This window comes from Podarcis raffonei, chromosome 2 (assembly GCF_027172205.1).
Source record: "Podarcis raffonei isolate rPodRaf1 chromosome 2, rPodRaf1.pri, whole genome shotgun sequence".
In the NCBI taxonomy this organism is placed as follows: Eukaryota; Metazoa; Chordata; class Lepidosauria; order Squamata; family Lacertidae; genus Podarcis; species Podarcis raffonei.
Window position 1 is genome coordinate 124,323,572 of NC_070603.1, and position 22,786 is coordinate 124,346,357.

At 43.5% G+C, this 22,786-nt stretch overlaps 3 protein-coding genes across 4 annotated transcripts in view; 2 read left to right on the top strand and 1 right to left on the bottom strand.

Annotated features, from left to right (window-relative positions):
- The window catches only part of LOC128409384 (zinc finger protein 470-like), a 420,794-nt gene that overhangs the window by 274,252 nt on the left and 123,756 nt on the right, over positions 1 to 22,786 (bottom strand). The gene's annotated exons all lie outside the window — the stretch shown is intronic.
- LOC128409328 (zinc finger protein 850-like) overlaps positions 9,580 to 22,786 on the top strand; it is a 34,456-nt gene continuing 21,249 nt past the window's right edge. The window contains exons 1-3 of the mRNA XM_053379672.1: positions 9,580 to 9,668; positions 10,611 to 10,748; positions 21,224 to 21,397. Of these exons, the coding sequence (XP_053235647.1) occupies positions 10,649 to 10,748; positions 21,224 to 21,397 (274 nt within the window). The 5' untranslated portion in view covers positions 9,580 to 9,668; positions 10,611 to 10,648. The remainder of the gene's footprint in view (positions 9,669 to 10,610; positions 10,749 to 21,223; positions 21,398 to 22,786) is intronic.
- LOC128409332 (zinc finger protein 345-like) overlaps positions 9,602 to 22,786 on the top strand; it is a 57,940-nt gene continuing 44,755 nt past the window's right edge. Inside the window, exon 1 of one of the 2 annotated variants that reach the window (XM_053379679.1) lies at positions 9,602 to 9,668. The gene's annotated coding sequence lies outside the window, so the exon portion shown is untranslated. The remainder of the gene's footprint in view (positions 9,669 to 22,786) is intronic. The other variant, XM_053379676.1, reaches the window with a different exon arrangement.

Genomic DNA, 22,786 nt, shown 5'->3' on the forward strand with positions numbered 1-22,786 from the left:
AGGTATATTTAAATACCTTTTTCAATTCATTATATATCATTTCCCAGAAAGCCTTAATCCTGGGACACGTCCACCAAAGGTGAAAGAATGTACCTTCATTTTCCTTACATTTCCAACATTTATTGTCGGGCAAATGATAGATTTTTGCAAGCTTGACTGGGGTCATGTACCACCTGTATATCATTTTCATAATATTCTCTCTTAAGGCATTACATGCCGTGAATTTAATCCCGGTGGTCCACAACTGTTCCCAGTCAGCAAACATGATATTATGTCCAACGTCTTGTGCCCATTTAATCATTACAGATTTAACCATCTCATCCTGAGTATTCCATTTCAGCAGCAAGTTATACATTTTTGACAAAGTCTTAGTTTTGGATTCTAGCAATTCTGTTTCCAATTTAGATTTTTCCACCTGGAAACCAACTTTCTTGTCCAAATTGTAAACCTCCATTATCTGATAATAGTGAAGCCAATCTCGCACTTTATCTTTCAATTTCTCAAAACTCTGCAATTTCAGTCTGTCCCCTTCTTGTTCCAAAATTTCCCAATATTTTGGCCATTTGGCCTCCATGTTAAGTTTCCTCTGAGCCTTAGCCTCCATTGGTGACAACCACCTTGGAGTTTTATTTTCCAACAGATCTTTATATCTAGTCCAAACATTAAACAGTGCTCTCCTGACAATATGATTTTTAAAAGCTTTGTGTGCTTTCACCTTGTCGTACCACAAATATGCATGCCACCCAAAAACATTGTTAAAACCTTCAAGATCCAAAATGTCTGTGTTCTCAAGAAGCAGCCAGTCTTTTTGCTGCGTAGTCAAAACCATCGGCACTGCTACCAGATGTTGATTCAAGCCAATAAAAACCAAAAGTCAGAGGAATTGGCCACCCTCCAGGTGCCCGGCTTGAATTCTTGTTGACCTCCCTGTCTGCGACTCCCGGCAAGATCAAGGCGAGGTCTTACTCGGCGATTCTTCCCAACGTGAAGAAGAACACACCACTCCTCCCCCCTCCCATTGCCAGGGAGGGGAAAGAGACAGACAGAAATATATTTACATGCCTTTATTCCTGTCTTTCCAGCAGTACAGAGAAATCATGTCTGTACACTCTCGTCCCCAACTGCAGAGAGAGAATAACTCCACCCATGTACTTCCAGTACAGGGTCATGTGCCACTCTGAGCTAACATCCGGCGCTCAGTGCACAGAATAGACCGTCCCTTGTTCCCACGGTACAGTCCCATAACATTCACATCCTGTTTTGCATTACAGCCACCTGGAGCTCGCTTCTGCATTGCTCCTTTTTCGTAACATCCTCCCCCAAAAGAATCAATGCGTGTTGCGGCAAGCAAAGCGTGATCCAGAGAAGAAAACAAACAGTTGTTATACACATAACACTCCCCTGTTGTTTCAGTTCCACCCTTGGAACTCCCCGCCACTGGTTTCCCCAGTGTACCTCTCTGGTTGTCTGGTTTCCAAGGAATGAGTGCATCTGCATTACCTTGGCTAGCAACTCTCTGTTGTGTCTTTGTCTCTGACTTAGACACAGCTCCAACCTGACCTCGGTTGTGTACAACAGCAACACATGCAACAGCTAAGTTAGCAAACTCTTTTGAGTACCTCTTGGGTGGTGCACCCTTTGTAACTCTCTCAGACCTTCGTATGAGGTGCTGATCCTCTCTGCTCACTGGTTCAGTTTCAGGACTCTTTGGAGAACCAGTTCCAATAGTAAACAGTGGTTCATCCTTCACCTGTGAAGGTCTATCCATTGTGTGAGATTTTCTCTCAATGACTGTGACAACTGAGCTCTCCGAGCTATCACTGTCATCACTCTCAGTACCACTGTACTCTGTAAAATCAACATCATCATCTGAATCGTCCTCAGTGGGAAATGTGTGTACTATCACTCTCTCCTGTTCAGGAGCACTCTCTAGAAATTTTGTGAGAATCACCTGACCAGATTCAGACAAAATTACTCTGTAGAGACCCTTCTCATATCCCACAAAAATGCCTCTGGCATTCTTTACTCCACCTGGAGCTTCTGTTCTCACATGAGACCCAAAAACCTTGAAATGGGCAACAGAAGGTTTTCTATGGAACAGTTTCTCAAAAGGAGAACTTCCCAACTCTTTTGAAACCTTTCTCATCTTCGTATAACAATACGACATTAGAGACTCCGCCCAGAACTCATGTGGCAGATGTGAACTAAGCAATTGCGCATTCATCCCCTTTTGCAATTCTTTGTTCACCCGTACACAGACACCCCTGTTCCACGCTTCCTCTGAAACAGCAACCTTGTGTCTTATCCCTTTCTTCTGCAGGAACCTCTGGAAATCCTGTAAAAGAAAAATCTGCTTCTCGTCTGTGAATAGACAATCAATGTTAGCATCATGCATATTCTTAACCTTGTCACAAAACTCCTGAAACCTTTCTAAGGCTTCGTGTGGCTTTCTCAACACATAAATCCAGACAAAGTTAGAGAAATGATCCACACACACAAGATAATATCTTGCATTGCCTCTAGATGGTTCTAGAGGACCAATCACATCAGCATACACCCGCTGAAATGCTTTGTTGACCCCGGTCATCTTCTTTGTCACACCTGCAAGAGAAACTAGGTTAGACACAGATGAATTACATTCCATGTAATCACTTTGTGCATAGCTCAACAAATATAGTCCATCTTTCTGTCTGGCAGAAAGATGCAACTCTCCATCTTTGAAGATCTTGCAGCTCTCAGCATCATAGGACAATTTCAGTCCTTTCTTTGCAATCTGTGAAACACTCAGCAGATTGAACTTCAGTTCAGGAACCAAGTAAACATTGTTTATAGTCAAGTTCAGACTCTTAAGATACACAGTCCCTATCCCGGTCGCTTCCAGCTCCTGACCGTTGGCCTGTTTCACAGCGAAGCTTTGCTTCTTAAACGTTGAAAAGAGTCCTTTGTGTGGGGACATATGAACCGTGCTCCCCGCGTCGATTACAAACAAGTTGCCAACATCTGGCGTGGTTCCTTTCGCCATCAAAGCCTTTGCAGGTTTCACCGAAGGCTTGGTATGACCTTTGCCTGACGCCTCAGGCTTTCCTGAGCGGCCCTTAGCTCCTTTTGGCTGATGTGGCTTCTTACAGTTCCGCTGAAGATGCCCAGCCTGTCCACAATTGTAACACTGGACAACGTTCAAAGCTACAGCTTCCTCTCCAGTAGCCACATAAGCGGGGGAATTAGAACTCCGTTCCTCCCTCCCCCTGTCCTTTACTTCCAGTGCAGCAAGTCTGTCCTTTTCATTCAGAACCACCGCACACACCCTCTCCGCGGTCAAATCTTGAGCCGGGAGGGAACCAAGCTGACTGGCAACCGTTTTGTAAGTCCGATTTAGGCTGTTGATCATCATGAAGCAAAACACTTCCTCCTGCAGACGGAAATTGCGTTCCACCATCTGCTGGCGCAGATATTTCATCTCCGTCAGGTGCGCTTGAACATCTCCATCAGGCGCAAGCCTCAGATTGGTCAGCTTCTCAAAATACAGCAATGCTGAAGAACCAGCATCCCTCTGATGTGTTCTACGCAGCGTTTCCCACATTTCTCGCGCATATTCCAAACCCTGAATATGCACCAATTGGTCATCTGACACACACAGAATTATAGCCGTTCTGGCTTTCAGATTCTGTGACTCCCAACCTCGGGTTGGTGCTGCAGGGATTGGGTTCTCAATCACCTCAAAGATCCTCTGATTCTGCAGCAGGGCCTTCATCTTTATAGACCAAGATGAATAATTGTCATTAGTCAGGGGAGGTGGATAGGTTAACCCTCCCCCCTTCTTGGTATCCATTGTGAACCCAAGTCTGTGCTCTCTATGTCAAGCCTGTAAAATCCAAAAGTCTATATTCAAAAGGCTGTTTTTCTGCTTCACTGGCAGGCAAACCGCACGCTGTTTTCAAAATCCTTGCACAGCTGCGTAGTCAAAACAAACTTTGACTTCCCAGGCTCTCTGACTGAGCCAGTAACTTTCCAAGCCTTCTGGCTGTCGTTGCCTAGCAACCATTTCTTGGGACAGGAAATCTTATCTACCACAAGAATTCCTGGTATGCAGCCTTGCTTTCAGAGCTGTTTTTCTCAAACGTAGCTCTTTTGTGAACCAGAGAATAAATCTTTCTGCGTTCACTCTCTTTAGCCCGAAATTCAGCATACCTTTTGGGCTCCGTTGCCTGGAAAACACTCCTCTCGGTGTCCAGCTGTCTGTTCAGCTTCTGGCTGCACGCAGACGCTTTCTTTATCTCCTTAGGTGCAGAGGATGGCAACGATTCATCGACCTCTCACCTCTCATGCTGATTCCCATGGATCAGTAAACCATCGGCACTGCTACCAGATGTTGATTCAAGCCAATAAAAACCAAAAGTCAGAGGAATTGGCCACCCTCCAGGTGCCCGGCTTGAATTCTTGTTGACCTCCCTGTCTGCGACTCCCGGCAAGATCAAGGCGAGGTCTTACTCGGCGATTCTTCCCAACGTGAAGAAGAACACACCACTCCTCCCCCCTCCCATTGCCAGGGAGGGGAAAGAGACAGACAGAAATATATTTACATGCCTTTATTCCTGTCTTTCCAGCAGTACAGAGAAATCATGTCTGTACACTCTCGTCCCCAACTGCAGAGAGAGAATAACTCCACCCATGTACTTCCAGTACAGGGTCATGTGCCACTCTGAGCTAACATCCGGCGCTCAGTGCACAGAATAGACCGTCCCTTGTTCCCACGGTACAGTCCCATAACATTCACATCCTGTTTTGCATTACAGCCACCTGGAGCTCGCTTCTGCATTGCTCCTTTTTCGTAACAGGTAGTTCCTAAGTTGAGTCTTTTCAGTCTCTGTTTTTGGTATTAGTGTAATGTAGGCCTCTTTCCACGATTCTGGAGCCCTTTTCCCCTCCAAGATTTCATTACAAACTTCCTTCAATGGTTGCAATAGCCACTCTTTCAAAAGTCTGTAGTAGCAGGAAGACAACCCATCCGGTCCTGGAGACTTGCCCACTTGCATACTTAGAATGGCACCTTCTATCTCCTGGTCGGTTATCTTATAGTTCAGCATAAGTTTACTTTCTTGTGAATTTTTTTGTAATCCATTTGTCTTCAAAAATCGGTCTATGTCCATTTCGTTCTGTGGCCCTTGTGCATAAAGTTGTTTAAAATATTTCTGGAAGCAATTTCTAATCTCAATTGGGTTATGTATGTCTTTTCCTTCCACTTCCAGATTTGTAATTGTATTTAGTTTTTGTCTTTTTTTCAGTTGCCATGCTAATAGTTTCCCGCATTTGTTTGCTGATTCAAATATCTTCTGTCTCATTTGTTTAATTTTCCATTCTATTTCCTGGTTCATCAATTCCATATATTGTACCTGAAGTAGCTTTATTTCTTTCAAAATCTCCTGTGACTTTGGCTTTGCTCTCAGTTTTTTCTCTCCTTCTTTTATTTTCTCCAGAATTTTATTCTTTTTCTCATTTCGACTTCTCTTCTTTATTGCATTCTGTTGAATCAGAAACCCTCTCATCAAGGCTTTACTAGCATCCCAAATTATTCTTTTTTCAACATTAGTAGCCAAATTTACTTCAAAATAGTCTCTCAAAGTTTTTTGGGCCTTTTTGTATACTTCTTCATCCAATTTCCAAAGATCTTTGGTACTGTAAATTCAGAATTTTATCTCTTTCTTCTTTTGATCTTAAGGAGATCAGGCAGTCCCTTGCTTTATTCTTTCTTTGTTTCCTACCAATTCTAAAAGCGCTCACTATCTTAATTTCTTCTTTTCCCAAGTCCTTTTGCCAAAATTCTGTAAATTCTTTCATAAGAAAGTCCACCAAATTGCCTTGTTCCTCTTCTGGTACCGCCCGAAGTCTCAGGTTCTTCTCTTTCCCTTGGAGTTCCAACATGGACAGGGTCAGGTCATGGTCCTCAAGTTTCTTATATACCGGTGGAATCCTCTCCTGGGCAGCAGTTGCAATTTCTTTTGCTTCTTCAGCTAATTTCCTGGTAGAAGCCGATTCCTCTAATAACTTCTCAATAGATTGTGTGTTGGAATTCACCTTCTTCCCCAATTCATTTATGCTTGTAGTATTCAAATCAATTTTTGCTGAGGCCTCCGCTACTTGCATATTTGTCTCTGCAACTTGTTTAGCTAAAAATTCCAATGATGTATTAATTTTACTTAGTGCCTGAGCGATTGGGTCTTGAGATGACATAACTTTTGGTCTTTGCTGTGAAACTGTAACTCCTGATGAGCCAGCTACACCAGTTGTTGAGGCCCTTCTCTGCTGTGCAATGTCAATTTTATATTGTTTCCCAGATCTAAGCTTCTTTTCTTCCGTCTGTTCTATTTTACCCTTCTCATCTGCCATATCACTCCCATACAACAGTCCAAGGTCAGTCTCACGCTTGGTTACTTTGTTTTGAAAAGGAATTTTCCAGGCTCTGTTATTTTGTAGCACAAAGCTTGCTGCAACAAATCTCCTCTAGGGGGACACAGTTTTAATTTCAGTGGTAACAAATATAGTCCTAGTAGCTCCCCTTTGTTCTTTAACCAAACACACTTTCAACCAAAAATAGCCTTTTCTGTCCAAAATCTCTTTATAAGCAATTATTTCTTTCACAGAGTATCAACGTTCTTAACACTTAGCACTTTGACAGCTGTCAAAAGCAGTCCGTTCCAGGTTTTAGAGGCAGCCGGTAGAAATGCCTCTCGCTGTCTTTGCAGGGGGAATAATGCTCAAATTTCACCCCTTCGCCTGAACAATGGTAACTATTAGGCTTTTGTTGTGGCCTGCTTTTTTTTTGTAGATTGTATATAAAGGTGATTTTGCCCTCTTTTCTCTCTCTCTTGGATATTGTGGAACTTTTATAATTCTGTAAGTTTGAAAGTGTTACAGTTTGGTTTAAAAGGGTGTGGGAATTGGATTGGTGGGAGAACTGTTGTATACAAGGCCAGAGTGAGAAAAAGACAGAAGGGCTGAAGTGTCCTTGAGACAGAAGTGTTTGGGAACAGTTTGTTTTGAGAACTGACATAGAAGAGAAATCTAAACAAGAGCCAGTAAAACAGAGAGTATCAGAAAGAAGGAGAGGTTCAGCACAAGAAGAGATAGAAAAAACTCCAAAAACAGAAATGGCTGAATGTATGGCTTTACATTTTGCAGAATTCAGGAAAGGGCTGGAGCAGACTATGAACAAACAATTTATGGATGGAAGATCAGACATAGAGAACACCAAGGAAGTATTGTTGCAAAAATTTGATAAACTGGATGAAAAAGTAAATGCTTTGGAGGTAAAGGTAGAAAAATTAGAAAAAAGAGTGGAGTCGACTGAGGGATTAAAGGAAGAGCAACTGGTTTTGGTTGGGGCGATATAGGGGGCCTGGCAGAAAGACAGGATGAACTGGAACAACAGAATTTACTTTTACAATTAAAATTGAATGCTAACATAGTTCGAATAAGAGGGTTGTTGGAAAGAGAAGAGGAGCAAGGCCTTGCTAGCTATCTGGGTGGAATATTTGGGGAATGGATGGGGATACAAGAAGGAATGGAAGAATGTTTTGAGAATGTTTACAGAGTTTGGACCCAAGCTTCAAGAGAGAAAAGACAGCCACCAGACATACTCTTGACTTTTACAACAAGGAAAAGGAAAGATGCAGTAATGCAGAAAGCTTTGAGGATGACCTGATGGTTGAAGGGCAGAAAGTTGACATTTTTAAAGAAATCCCATTTAAATTGAGAGTCAAGAGAAGGAAGTATTGAAACCTGACATCTATTCTAAGAGGAGCAGGAATAAATTACAAATGGGAATTCCCGGAGGGAGTTTCCTTTACTTATAGAAGAGAGGTTCAGATTAATGTCAGAGACTCAGGTACAGGAATTTCTGAAGAAACATTGCAAAGACCCAGAGTTTCAAAGCTCGGGGAGAGACTTCAGAACCCCCTATTTAGAGTGAACGAAGAAGTTCGCCATGCTTCTCCCCAACATGAGGAGTTCACCGGGTCTGTGCTGCAGTTTCTTCCGCCAGAAGGGAATATGTCATAGGCTGACAGTTCTGCACTGTCCCCAACAGAATAGCGTTGCAGAACGCAGGAACAGAACGCTTCAGGAGATGTCCTGATCTTTATAATTATAATTAACTCATGCCCAGGTTGGGAAATGCCGCATCAGCCTCACAGTGAAATGGGTGCAGTTTCCCAGCCTCAGTTGTGGCGCCTGTGAAATGGGTATATCACAGTGAGGCTGAATTTAGAGGTGCTTCAAGGTGAATGAGAAGCAGGGATGGGAAGGGGGCCTGGTTTTTATTTTAAGGGTGGGGGTCTCCAGACCCAGGACCTGGAAGACCAGGCCAGCCTCAACATTCGGGGGCAACTCAGACTCCAGGGCAGATTCTTCCAGGCGTCTCCTGGGTGGGGGCAGGAACAAAATGGCAGGGTGCTGCTTGGGGGCACTGGGCATGACTGAGCCTCTGCCCCCAGCCTCCTCCAGGAACCAGCAGCCCAGCTTGGCCACCAGAGGCAAGGATCTGCCAAATAACGTTCCTGCCTCCGGGTGTGATTGTAGGAGCGGAAGGGCCTCAGGAGAGCCCCAAAGCAGCAGCAGCAGAATCTGGGTCCGGACCAAGGGGACCTTCCCACCTAGCCCAGCCTCCTGTCCTCACAGCAGCCCAATGCCCCACAGAACAGAGTCGCCTGGGTAGACTACCTCTGGGCCTGGAGGCTCCATAAGAAGAGCCCTGCTGGATCAGGACCAGGGCCCACCTAGCCCAGCCTCCTGGCAGCAGCCGACGACCAGGCGCCCCCCCCCCGCCCCGGGAACTCCGCAAGCAGGAGTTGAAGAGCATCCTCCCATTCTCCTTCTCCCCCGTTCCAAGGTAGACTGGCTCTGTCCATGGAGGATCCCCTTGGGCATCGCTGGGGACAAAGCAGAGCCCAAAGGGGACCAGGCTCCCCCCAAGCCAAGAGGCCCACGCTTCCAGGAAAGCGGAGGGACTATCCCGGGCCAAATTCCCCTCCTGAGTCTTCCTGCCTAAATGCAGAACCCGACCTTTGTCCCCACTGAAGGTCACTTTCTAAGTCTGGAGCGAGTTCTCCAACTGGGGAGTGTACTGATTTATTTATTTGCATTTAACAGATTCACAGAGGGGTCGAGGGTCCTCCAGTCCAACCCTTTGCGATGCTTAAAGTGGGGCTTGAACCCAGGACCCCGAAATCGAGAGTCTCCTGCTTTACCAGCGGAGGCTTTTGCTCCCAAGGGACCGGTGTCTGTCTCAGGTACCCTCCTAATACTGCAACAGACTTTCATTCGGCTAGTGAGCAGGTGAAGCATTATTATTATTCCATTTCTACCCCACCCATCTGGGGGCAGGGCACTAAGCTGCTCTCTTGAGGGCCTCTGAGCCGAGAATCACAGAGAACTCTGCACATGCCCTGGACCACCCGGATTCTGGGAGGGAAGGAGGACAGCCAGCCAGCCAGGGGCCTGTGCTCACCTTGCGAAGGGTTAAATCGACCAGAGCCGGAGTCCTAGAGAGGACAGGAAGTAGAGAGGCGGGGCTGGCTCTCCAGATCAGGATCCCCTCCCTCCGTGCCCAGTCCCGTCTTTTGTCTCTTGTCTCCTCCCCGCGCTGCCTCGGTTTCCCTCCTTGGAAGAATCCGGTGAGTCTCCTCTCTCTTCCCCCTTGGGGTGCCCATGGGAGAAGGGGGTCCCGGGGCTGCAGGGGGAGACCCCCAAGTCTGGGAGCAGAGGGTCCTGCCCTCCCCATTCCTCTCTGCCAAGCCTGGGAGGGGGCGAGTTTCCAGGGGGTCTCCAGCTCTGCTCTTCCTTGGCATCCTCTTTGGGGAAGCAGGGAGGGGTCTGGGGGGGGAGGGCATGCCCAGAATGCCCCTTCCAGTGGAGGAGCCCCTGCCAGGCCGTCCTTTCCCCTGCCAGATCCTCCTCCAGATCAGCTCAGGGTGCTTCCGTGCCAGGGTGGGGGCCACATTTTGGGACTGGAGACTTGCGAAGATGGTGTATAAGCACAGACGATATCTAAGGAGGAGGGGTGTATTAGTTTCCTGATATTTCAAAAATGTGGCATCACCGGCTCCTCTGCTTCCAAATACAGATTGGGTCCCCATGCAACCCCCGACAGGCAGATACGGCCACAACATCTGTTTGGCTTGTGATGAGAGAGCTCAAAGATTGTGAACAGGGCTCTCCATACAAAGCACCTAGCCTGGGGGCACCTACATGTAATATCTACTCTGCTATTTTCTGCCCATGCTCTGGGGTTTCAGTTTTCAGGCTTGGGGACAGGACGGTGACTGGTTTTGGTACCAAGTTCTGTCAATTACCCCCACTGAGTTCAATGGGATCTAATCTCAGGTCACTACTGTGCAGACCATGCCAGGCTTGCAAGTGGGGTGAGGAGCATACAGAAGAAATTGGAATCACTGGAGATCTTTGGAAATGGGGCTTCTCTTGGGAAGGGGCTGCCCCATTTGTGCTTCTCCAGGGGCAGGAGAATACTTAGGGCAAGAGAATCCCTGCAGGGCCTCTGAGGCTCCCTTTGCTTCTTCATCTCTCAAAGGACCCTGCAGCTTGTTTTGACTGCTCAGGAAGGAAGGAAGAGACAGATCCTGCAAAGCGTGGAAGGATGGAAGGGGGAAGATGGACGGTTGACCTGGTCAGGTTGTCTCCTGCATCCCTTCGCACAACCTCTGAGCGTTCCCTTCCAGGGACCTCAGAGAGATCTGGTGAGTTCCAGGGGAGGGGAGATGGGGACATGGATGGATGGAGCCAGAGAGGTATTGGGGCTTGCCCAGGGGGGCACCATTTCGGGCTCCTCCACCTGCGCCTTTGTCATCTGCAGGCAATTTGAGCTAGGAATACGGAGACTTCCGGTTGAGAGCGACCCCATCGCAAGCGGGGATTTTCCTCTGCGGAGAATCCCGGGTTTTTCGGAGGAATTAGGGGTGTCACAGGGCGCCGTGACCCCCAGAAGCAGTGTCTGGAGGGTGTCCAGACACTCAGGTTCCCGCGGAGAGCCGAAACGCAGACCACCCGGCCGCCAGGTAACTCCCAAAAGGAGCGAAGAGAGCGGCGGGGAGGGGAAGCGGGCTGAAGGGAAGCCATAGCTAGCTCCGGAAAACGAAGCCCCGAGCTTGCAGGGGGAGCGCTTAGCTCTCGATAACAAGGAATTCGGACCTAAATTATTCGTAAAAGATACATTTGAATTACAAGGAAAGGTACCGGATGAGAAATAACTAAGTACGAGATCGGCTACTATCTGCAATCAGTTGGCACGCATTTGGAAAGCAGAGCGGTCAAAAGTGAAAGTGAGTTCACCGCTCGCGGCTATTGTTTCTTCTCCCCTTTCAGACTTGCTACAAACTAACAGTGTGAAGTTACAAGGTACTTAAAGAAGAATTTAAGCTAAAAGGGGAGACAGAGTGCTAAAATCTGTTAACAAAGGTCCTCTTTGAAATTGTGAAGGGGAAAGTTAAGAGAGGGATTGTAAATTTGCTTCTTTAAAAAAAACTGCGTAATAGAAGAAGCTTCGACTCCATTATTTTCTGACGTCGGTTCCTTTGTTTGCCTCTGGTTTTTTGGAAAGTGATTTTCTTCTCTGTTTTTTATTGTGGGACGATCGTGGATAGACTATTTGGATTTTACATAATATTTAACAGTCTGCATGGAATTTGGTGAACAGTGAACAGTATACTTGGAAATATACTTTTATTTATTTTGTTTTGTTCTCCTAACTTTCGGAGGCCTTGGCCCCTGGTGGTCAGAAGGATAACTACAACTTGTTTTTCTTGCTTGTGTTTTTCTCCACTTGTTCCGCATGCTCTTTTGGGTCCTTTTGAATGCATAAGGATTAGCCTAACTGGTGGCAGAAGAAAGGAGACTTTTTTGTACTTTTTTCTTTTTTTGCTTTCTCTTTTCTCCGTTTCCCCCCCGGATATAATTGGATTATAATTAAGAGGAATTTTGGGTTACAAATGGAATATCACGCTTTCTAAAAGGATTAGCCTAATTGGTGGCAAGAAGAACTCCCTTCAAGGATTTGTTGATTTAATTAAGTATTCTCCTGCAAATTTTGACTGGGCAGCAAACCTCACAAATTGGAGAAATTATTAAAAGTATCAAAAGAAGGCAATATAAAGAGGGACTTTATGAACTATAGAATTTGATTTTAAATGTTATAATTGTATTGGGGTTGAGCCCACATAGGATTGGAGTGATTGGGGCTTGGGATTATTTTCAAGTTCTGAACGATATCTTGGGAGAATGTCTCACATACCTAAGAAGGGTGGGGAGGGAGGAACACCAGGAGATAGAAGAGGGTCAAAACCAGAAGCAGATTTTAAGGCAGAAATTTTGAAAATGTTTGCGGAGATCAGACAAAGTGAGAAGAATATGGAGGACAAATTGGAGCATGTGGATACAAGAATAGAGCAGGTAGATACGAGAATTGGGAAAATGGACCAAAAAATTGATGAAACTGTAAAAGAATTGAAAGGTCAAATTAAAGAAGTCTCTAAGAGGACACAGTCTCTGGAAGAAGGTATGAAGAAAACAAGAGCAGAAATGAAGGAGGTGAAGCGGGAAGAAGAGAAAATAAAAGTGGGACTTTCAGAAGTTAATAAGTCGCAGGAGGAGATATGGGATGCAATTGCTATGAACGAATTGAGACAACGGGAGGTGAATCTTAGGCTGAGAGCAGTCCCAGAAACTCAAGGAGAAAACATCAGAGAGAAACTGATAACAGGGATAGCACAATGGTTGGAATTACAAAAAGAAGAAGTTGAAAGTACAGTGCAGAATGTATTCAGAATGAGAGTAAGAACAACCAGAACAAAGAAAATGCCGGGAGATTGCCTGATTACCTTTAAAGACAAAGATATGAGAAACTTAATTCTTCAAAAAAATAGAGAAACAAGATTGAATATTGAAGGAAATTACATAATTATTTTTAAAGATATTCCAGTTAGATTGTTGAAACGAAGAGACCCATATAAACCTTTGGTCCAAATTCTCAAGAAGAATAAGATTGAATTCAAATGGGAGTTCCCTCAGGGGATCTCCTTTGTCTACAAGAGCAAGAAACACAGACTTACTAGCCCGGAGGAAACAAGTAAATTTCAGAGGCGCTATAAGGAACTAATGGAAGAGACAGAGGAAGAAGAAGAAAGAGGAGCGGTAGGAGGAGTTGATCCGCTGAGGAGAAGGCTTTCGGAAGAAAAGGAGAAGAAGACTGGAGAGACGGATGAAGAATCAGAAGGAATAGAACAAGAAGAGGATAGATTATAATAAATAAAAAAATCAATCAAATTTTTAATCAGAAGGAAAGATGGCGCTTAAACTTTGGAATTGGAACATTAATGGAATGAACGATAGGAAAAAACGAAATAAAATTGAACAATATTTGAAGAAGAAAAATTTGGATATCATTTGTCTCCAAGAAACACATGTGGCAAAGAAACATAGAAAAATTTTGATTAATAATAGACTGGGAAACGAATTTATATCTTCTGACAAAGGAAAAAAGAGAGGGGTCGTACTATATGTAAAGAAAAATATTGAAGCTCAACAAATCTTTAAAGATGAAGAAGGAAGAATAATCGCAATACAGATCAAATGGCAGGGCGAAAAATTAATAATTGTCGGGATCTATGCACCTAATGGAAATAAGACTGATTTCTATAAAAATTTGGAAGAAAAGTTGTTTGACTACATGGATCAAAAAATGATACTTATGGGTGATATGAATGGAGTAGTTTCACTAGAAATGGACAGACTAAGAGAAAAAGAGGTAAGCAAGGACGGAAAATTACCTAAGACTTTTTTCTCTATGACAAAAAACTGCAATCTAATTGACATTTGGAGACTCAGACACCCATTGGAGAAACAGTTCACGTTTTATTCGGAACCAAATCAGTCAATGTCAAGAATCGATCAAATTTGGGTCTCAAATGAACTAACTCCAAGAATCCGACAAATTGAAATTCAACCAAGAACAATCTCAGACCACAATCCAATAAAAATGGAAGTCAAAGGATACGAAGAAAGATCATTTAGATGGAGACTCAACGATTATCTCTTGGATGACCAAAAAGTCATTCAAGAGGCAAAGAAAAAGTTGACTGAATACTTTTTGGATAACATGAACAAAGGTACAAAAATGAGTACAGTCTGGGATGCAAGCAAAGCGGTAATGAGAGGGTTCTTCATCCAACAAAATGCGATTAAAAACAAGAACAGAGAGAAAGGAAGGAAGGAAATTTTAAGACAAATAATGGACAATGAACAAAAGTTAATTAACAAACCGAATAACCTGAAAATAAAGCAGAACATCAAAGCCCTGCAGACGCAATTTGCAATGATTATAAACAAAGAGGTGGAATGGAATATCAAAAGGCTGAGACAAAGAAATTTTGAGTTTGCTAATAAGTCAGGCAGATGGCTCGCATGGCAAATCAAGAAAAGAAAGGAACAAAGTACAATTAACAAAATTAGTGTGGATGGAGAAGAAGTGGAAAATCCAAAAGGCATTAGGAAAGGATTCTTGGACTTTTATAATCATTTATACAACAATAGAGAAAAAAATAACATGAAGAAAATTGAGAGATTTTTAAGAGAGAAAAAGGTGCAAAAGATCCCGACAGAAAAGAAAGACAGACTGAATGCTCCGATAGAAAATGAGGAAATATTTGAGACTATAAAAGATTTGAAAAAAGGGAAGGCACCAGGACCGGATGGTTTTACATCTAGTTATTATAAAGAATTGAGGCACACCTTGACGGTACCATTGAAGGAAGTAATGAATAATATTCTAAAACAACAAGATATCCCTGAAACATGGAAAGAAGCCTTTATTACACTCATTCCCAAGCAAGATTCGGACTTGACACAAGTGAAGAACTATAGGCCGATTTCTCTGCTGAATACAGATTACAAGATATTCTCTGGAATATTAGCAAAAAGATTAAAAAAGATCTTGCAGGAACTTATCCATGCTGATCAAGCAGGTTTCCTTCCTGGCAGACAGATGAAAGACAATGTTAGGAATATAATAAATATACTGGAATACCTGTCTGCCAGGAATGAGAAACAAGCTATATTGATGTTTGTGGATGCAGAGAAGGCTTTCGATAACATATCGTGGGAATTTATGTTAAAAAATTTGGAAATGATGGAAGTGGGAAATGACTTTTACAACGGAATAAGGGCGATTTATTCAGAACAAAGAGCTAAATTGATTGTAAACAATATATTGACAGAAGAAGTTAAGATACGAAAAGGTACCAGACAGGGATGTCCTCTATCACCACTGTTATTTATAACGGTCCTGGAGGTCCTTTTGTGTTCAATTAGAAATAACGAAAGAATAAAGGGAGTGACAGTCGGTCAAAATGAATATAAAGTTAAAGCCTTTGCCGATGATCTAGTAATAACGATGGAAGACCCAAAAAATAGTCTAAACGAGGTATTAAATGAGATTGACCAATTTGGCAGACTGGCTGGATTTATGTTAAATAAGAGAAAAACCAAAATAATGGTTAAGAATATGGATCAGAGACTGATAGAAGAAACGCAAAGAGACTCAGGGATTGAAGTAGCCAAAAAGGTAAAATACTTGGGAATTTGGTTGACCCCCAAAAATATTGATTTATATCAGAACAACTACACACCGGTGTGGAACGGAATCAAGAAAGATTTAGAAACGTGGAGCAGATTGAAACTTTCTTTCTGGGGCAGAATATCAACGATCAAAATGTGTGTGCTACCAAAGATGTTATTTTTGTTTCAAATGATTCCCATAATCAGGGGAACAAGCGTGTTCAAAGAGTGGCAAAGAATGATTTCAAGATATATCTGGCAGGGCAAAAAGCCAAGAATACAATTTAAGCTATTAACAGATGCCAAGGAAAGAGGCGGTTTTGCCCTGCCAGACCTGAAACTATACTATGAAGCGTCTTGTCTCTGTTGGTTAAGGGAGTGGATAAAATTAAAAAATAACAAATTATTAGATCTAGAAGGTTTTGATAATAGATTTGGTTGGCACGCTTATTTATGGTTGGAGAAGAAGAAAAGCCATAAAGGTTTTGATAATCATATTTTTAGGAGCTCCATAATGGAAATATGGGAGAGGTATAGAAATATATTAGAACCCAAAGTTCCGCACTGGTTGTCACCACTAGAGGTAATGAGTGTAAAGAAAATCAATATGAGAAAGAACTGGATAACTTATGGTGAATTAGTAACTAAAGAAGGGGGGAAATGGAAAATGAAACCATATGAGCAAGTTAAAGAGCATGTTTACGATTGGTTACATTACCTGCAAGTAAACGAAAGGTTCAAAAAGGACCTTAAAGAGAGGGGATATACAGAGAAAGAATCGAAATTTCAAACAGAAATAATTGATAATGATGTTAAGATAATGTCAAAAATGTATAAAATACTTTTGGAATGGCAAACAAAGGATGAGGAGATAAAGTCGGTTATGATACATTGGGCCAGAGATTTTGGTTATAATATACAATTGGATGACTGGGAAAAGGTATGGAATGAAAATATGAAATTTACTGCATCTACGACGTTAAAGGAGAATGTTATGAAAATGGTATATAGATGGTACATTACACCTGTAAAGTTAGCAAAAATGTATAAGACATGTAATAAGTGTTGGAAATGCAAAGAAAAAGAAGGGTCTTTTTTTCATATGTGGTGGGAATGTAAGAAGGTAAAGGGTTTCTGGGAAATGATTTACAATGAATTGAAAAAGATGTTTAAATATACATTTGTTAAAAAACCAGAAGCCTTTTTACTAGGAATAACAGGAAGAGAGATAAATAGAAGCGATTATAAACTTTTTCAGTATGCAGTAACAGCGGCAAGAATATTGATGGCCCAAAAATGGAAACAAGAGGAGCTACCGACATTGAATGAGTGGAGAATGAAACTTATGGACTATGCAGAACTGGATAAAATGACTGGGAAAATTAGATATCAGAAAGATCACAAATTCATCGAGGACTAGGGAAAGTTTACGGAATATCTGAAAACTATATGTGATGAACAGATAACGCTAGTGGCTTTTAAGGAGGCTTTGTGAAAAAAACAAGGTATATTGTAAAAAAGAAATAGATATGGAAGGTTAACGTTAAATTGGCAATATTATAAAGAAAATGCGGGAAAATAAGAAAAATGGATGATTGAGGGAGGTGCCGATGGAAGTTCAAAAAAACAGCAAACATGTAATTATGGTGGTACGAATTATTTGTAAAAGAAAAACTTAATAAAAATTTATATAAAAAAAAAAAAATTGAGCTAGGAATACATCACAGCTCCCCGACCACCGCGATGTATTGGCAGCTCAAAATGTCTAAAACCAGCACCGTGATTGAATGCTCTACCCATGTCATAAAACTTACCAATCCATTGGGCAGCACTGGAAGTCATGACTCTTGAAAGTAACCTGATCCTGGGCTTCCGATTTGTCTGCGAAGGGAAATGGCAAGGGGGTGTGAGTCGTCCGTTTAAAAGACGACCGTTACTGGGGCTTTTGAGCAGTGGGGGTGAGTGCCAGGGTTAGACACCCCCCCAAAAAAGTGCCCTACAGGTAGTGGGGTGTCGAGGGGACCAGCCGGGCGTGAAGAGGAGCGATTGCCAGAGCCCCGGCGCTGCTTCGGCAGTGTGTGTGTGTGTGTGTGAGAGAGAGAGAGAGAGAGAGGGAGACGGTGACTTGAGCCTGCCCGTGGCTTCAGCGCAGCTCAGAAACTCGAAACCAGAAGATACAGGAAGCGATTGGAGTACTCTGCTTTTTTGAATGGGGATGCAGATTTTATGAATGAAAGCACTGAAAGGCTTGAAAACATTGCAAATTCTTTTTTAAAAAACCTCTAAAAAGGACCCTGGATCTTGGCAAGTCCTACCAAAGTTTGGCAGGAGGACACTTTTCCATAACTGGGAGGTAATCCCAGGGAGGAGAAGTCCCTGGTAAGAGCCTTATTAGGAGAAAGCGGGGGGGGGAGGGGCCTGTATTGGAATAAAAACTGAGAGAAATAGCATATATACCGTATTAGGCGACTGGGCTTATTAGACAACCCCCCAAATTGGCAGCTGCAATTTGGGGTTTCGTCTTATAAGCCCAGTTGCCTAATACGCTGGGCAGTAGCAGGCGGCGGGCTCTGCTCCGCACCACCTATACCTGGCGGATTCCCTCTGATTCAGAGGGAGACAGCTCCGCAGAAATTGGGTCCTACCGCTGCAGCGAAGCGGGGACCCTTTAAAAACCGCAGGCGGAAGAAGCTTGCGGCCGTGGGACTTGGCGGGCACCGTTTGCGCCCCCCCCCCCCGTTCGGCAAAGGAACCCTACAAAGGGCTCCGGAGTGAGACGGGGGTTGGTGCGGTGCTGAGAGTCAATCGCTACTTCTGCGGAGCGAAGCTGCACAGCTGTTGTCGGAGAGCGCTGTCCTTCTTCCTGTGACAATTCGGATTTTAAACAACAACCCGTGAGTAGGACAATCGAAAATTTTGGATTAAAATATAGCCTTGAATTTGACCTGAAATGGGAAGGTGTAAAAAGGAAGTCCGCCTCCCGTCCTTTGTATAAAGATCAAAGCAAAGATTTTACAAGCTAAAAGCCGGGAAAACTGATAGTCTGAAGTTTCCTGCACTTTTAACCATCAAACCCCCCTGGACAGCAGGAGGAAAGGGGGAGAAAATTTGATTTTCTAATCCTGCAGAGAGAGAGTTAAGAAAATAAGTTTCCACTGTCCCTAACCTGGGGACGGAATGACAGGAAAGAAACTGTCGGTGATATCTACAATTTGAAAATAGAAAAATCGACATATAGAACTGGAAAAGGGGAAAAATAATTCCAATGCTGCTTTCTGCCTGTTTGTTTTATATTGAAAGGAAACAAAATTTCTGAAAATCGAAAGTAATTTTTTCCTTGTTGGATACAATTTAAAAATGGATGCCAAAAAGTAACTACACCCCCTAGAGGAAGCCAGCCAGCGTGTTTGTTCTAAAATATAAAGAGAACATTGCAACTGGGAAAATTCGACCGTGGGACCAGCTCCCTGACCTTGACAGAAATGATTAGAGAGGAAGTTTTATCTGCCCTGAGCAAAGTATATGATGTGCTGCGACAGCTGGAGGAGAAGGTGTCTTTGATGAATCAAAAGATGGACTATACAGCAGCTGCAGTCAGCAAAGAGGTGCCAATGGAAAATGCAGTTACAGAAACTGCACAACAATCTATTCAGGAAACTGGTTCAATAGGGCAAGTGCAAGGGCAGAGAAAGATGGAAGAGATTGTGAATGTACCTCAAAAGACACAGAGAGTAAAAGTCTCACATGACCAAAAGCTGCAACACTGGAAGATGGAATTTGGAGGACACTGGCTAAACATTGGATTTAAGAAAATTTCTATTTCTGGTGGGACTGTGAAACAAGTGGAAGATCTTTTTTGGAACAATTACTCTTTGGATTACAAACTAAACACTGGGGAGTGCAACACCAGGGAATGGGACAATTGGATAAAAGGAAATGAAGAATATTACTGTATGGAATTACCCGGAGATTGGCCCCCCAAGGAGAAAGAGAAGGAAAGGCGAAAGAACTCAACAGGGAACAAGGATGTATGCAATTACAAACAGGGACAAGAAAACTCGCAGAAGGGGCTTGGAAGTGACTTGAGAGCCTCAGACATTAGGACACCTGATTGACAAGGATATAATGATATATGGACTGACATTGCCGTGAACCAGGAAAAGGGACGCTGGATTAACTTAGAATGAGAAGTGCTTTTTGTAATAAACTTATATTTATGGAATTAGTTTAATACTAATGAAACATTAAAAGATGTTGGAAAGGATGTAATTGGCTTTAGTTTAATGATTTGAGGATAAGATAAAATTAATGAAATTATTGTAAAAATGAAGTGGCTTGAGTAATAAGGTGAAATAAGAATTTGTAAGAATGGTTTGATTATAAATGAAAAAATGAGGATATTATATGGGGATATATAATTAAGGGTAAGGTAAGAAGTATGAATTTGCTGAACAAATTTTTAAATGGAATACAAAGAGGGAGGTGGGAGGAAGTCAGGAAAATAAGTAAAAGAATGGTGAGAAATTGAAAAGAGGGATTTTTTTTCTCTCTCTCTTTTTCTTTTTTCTTCTTTCTTTCTTTTTTTTCTTCTCTCTTTTCTGGTGTTTATCTTGTTGTTGTTTATGGTTTTGTAACCTTTTTTCTTGTTAAAAATCTAATAAAATATTATTATAAAAAGAAAAATGTAAGATACAGTAGGGGACATTTATTTATGTATTATCAAGAAGAATAAAGCAAGGATACAAGACACCTACTCCCCACCTTCTGGGACAAAAGAGGGATTATCAGTCATTGTGTGGCTCCTACTACTAACAGGGGACATTGGTGCTTTCTCAAAATAGACTAGTTCTATCAAGCTACCCTAAGCCTTTGGGAATCTTGTCACAAGAGGAGTGTAAAGCTCACCTCTGGAGTTTTTGGAGGATATACATGCCTGGTGTTCTTAAGAACACTGCAGATTTAGGACATGTGGAAGATCTATACTTTGATTGCTTCCGTGCCAGGGTGGGGGCCACATTTTGGGACTGGAGACTTGCGAAGATGGTGTATAAGCACAGACGATATCTAAGGAGGAGAGGTGTATTAGTTTCCTGGTATTTCAAAAATGTGGCATCACCGGCTCCTCTGCTTCCACATACAGATTGGGTCCCCATGCAACCCCTGACAGGCAGATACGGCCACAACATCTGTTTGGCTTGTGATGAGAGAGCTCAAAGATTGTGAACAGGGCTCTCCATACAAAGCACCTAGCATGGGGGCACCTACATGTAATATCTATTCTGCTATTTTCTGCCCATACTCTGGGGTTGCAGTTTTCAGGCTTGGGGACAGAACGGTGACTGGTTTTGGTACCAAGTTCTGTCAGTTATCCCCACTGAGTTCAATGGGATCTACTCTGAGGTCACTACTGTGCAGACCATGCCAGGCTTGCAAGTGGGGTGAGGAGCATACAGAAGAAATTGGAATTACTGGAGATGTTTAGAAATGGGGCTTCTCTTGGGAAGGGGCTGCCCCATTTGTGCTTCTCCAGGGGCAGGAGAATATCTAGGGAAAGTGGGTCCCTGCAGGGCCTCTGAGGCTCCCTTTGCTTCTTCCTCTCTTCCAGAACCCTGCAGCTTGTTGTGGCTTCTCAACTCCTCGGGAAGGAAGGAAGAGACAGATCCTGCAAAGCGTGGAAGGATGGAAGGGGGAAGATGGACGGTTGACCTGGTCAGGTTGTCTCCTGCATCCCTCCTCACAACCTCTGAGCATTCCCTCCCAGGGACCTCAGAGAGATCTGGTGAGTTCCAGGGGAGGGGAGATGGGGATATGGATGGATGGAGCCAGAGAGGTATTGGGGCTTGCTCAGGGGGGCTCCTCCACCTGCATGCCTGCCCCTTTGTCACCTGCAGGCAATTTGAGCTAGGAATACATCCCAGCTCTCTGACCACCGCGATGTATTGGCAGCTCAAAATGTCTAAAACCAGCACCGTGATTGAATGCTCTATCAGAAAACTTACCGATCCATTGGGCAGCACTGGAAGGCATGACTCTTGAAAGTAACCTGATCCTGGGCTTCTGGTTTGTCTGCAAAGGGAAATTGCAAGTCGTCTGTCTAAAAGACGACCATTACTGGGGGTTTTGAGCAGTGGTGGTGAGTGCCAGGGTTAGACAGCCCCCCAAAAACCCCACTGGTAGTGGGGTGTCGAGGGGACCAGCCGGGCATGAAGAGGCTTGACGCGATTGCTGGAGCCCCAACACTGCATCGGCAGCGCGTGGTGTGTGTGTGTGTGACAGTGGCTTGAACCTGCTCATGGCTCCAGCGCAGCTCAGAAACCCGAAACCAGAAATCGCCACCTGAAGCAGCAGACTTTCAAAGGAAAAAAGGTATTGTCAACAACAATGGACTTTTCAAAATAAAAAGAATTGGATTTGATTTAGATTTGTCAAAGACAGGACTTCCGGGTTAGCGCGATCGGCTAATGGCGGATTCCCTCCGAGCTCCGGAGGGAATCGGCTCTACAGGAGCTGGGTCTTGCCGCTGCGGCGACGCGGGGACCCTTAGAAATCACAGGCGCTGAAGCCTGTGAACCTGGTGACTCGGTGGGCACCATTTGCGCCCCCCGACCTGCGAAGGAGCCTTTTTAAATGCTTCGGAATGGGGGACGGGGTGAACGGCGCGGTGCTGAGAGTCGACTGCTCCTCCTGTGGAGTGAAGCCGCGTGCCATGGTCGGAGAGCGCTGACTTCTTCTTGTGAACAATTGGACTCTAAAAGTAACAACCCGTGAGTAGTACGGAAATTGGATTTCTAAAGAAAAAAATTTTTTTTTTAATTTGGCACGATCGGGGAAGGCGCAAACAGGAAGTCCGCCTCCCCGTCTTGTAAATAATTTAAAGCAAGGACTAGTTAACTAAGGTCGAGAGAAATTTTTTTTTATTGGGTAAAAGATATTAATTTCACGATTTGGCAGTATAAGTAATTTTACTGGAGGATAAGAGCTAATTTTGAGAGCTGAAGTGCCACCCCCCCCGGACCCGGGAGTGATCCGCGAGAGAGCCTGTTGAGGAGATATAGAAGAGTTTGACAGCTGTCAAAATTAGCTGTCAAGAAGGAAAAAGAGAACTTTGTTTTTGCTGTCTCTGCTGGATATATTTGTAGCAATTTGGTTATATTTTGTTGTAAACAAG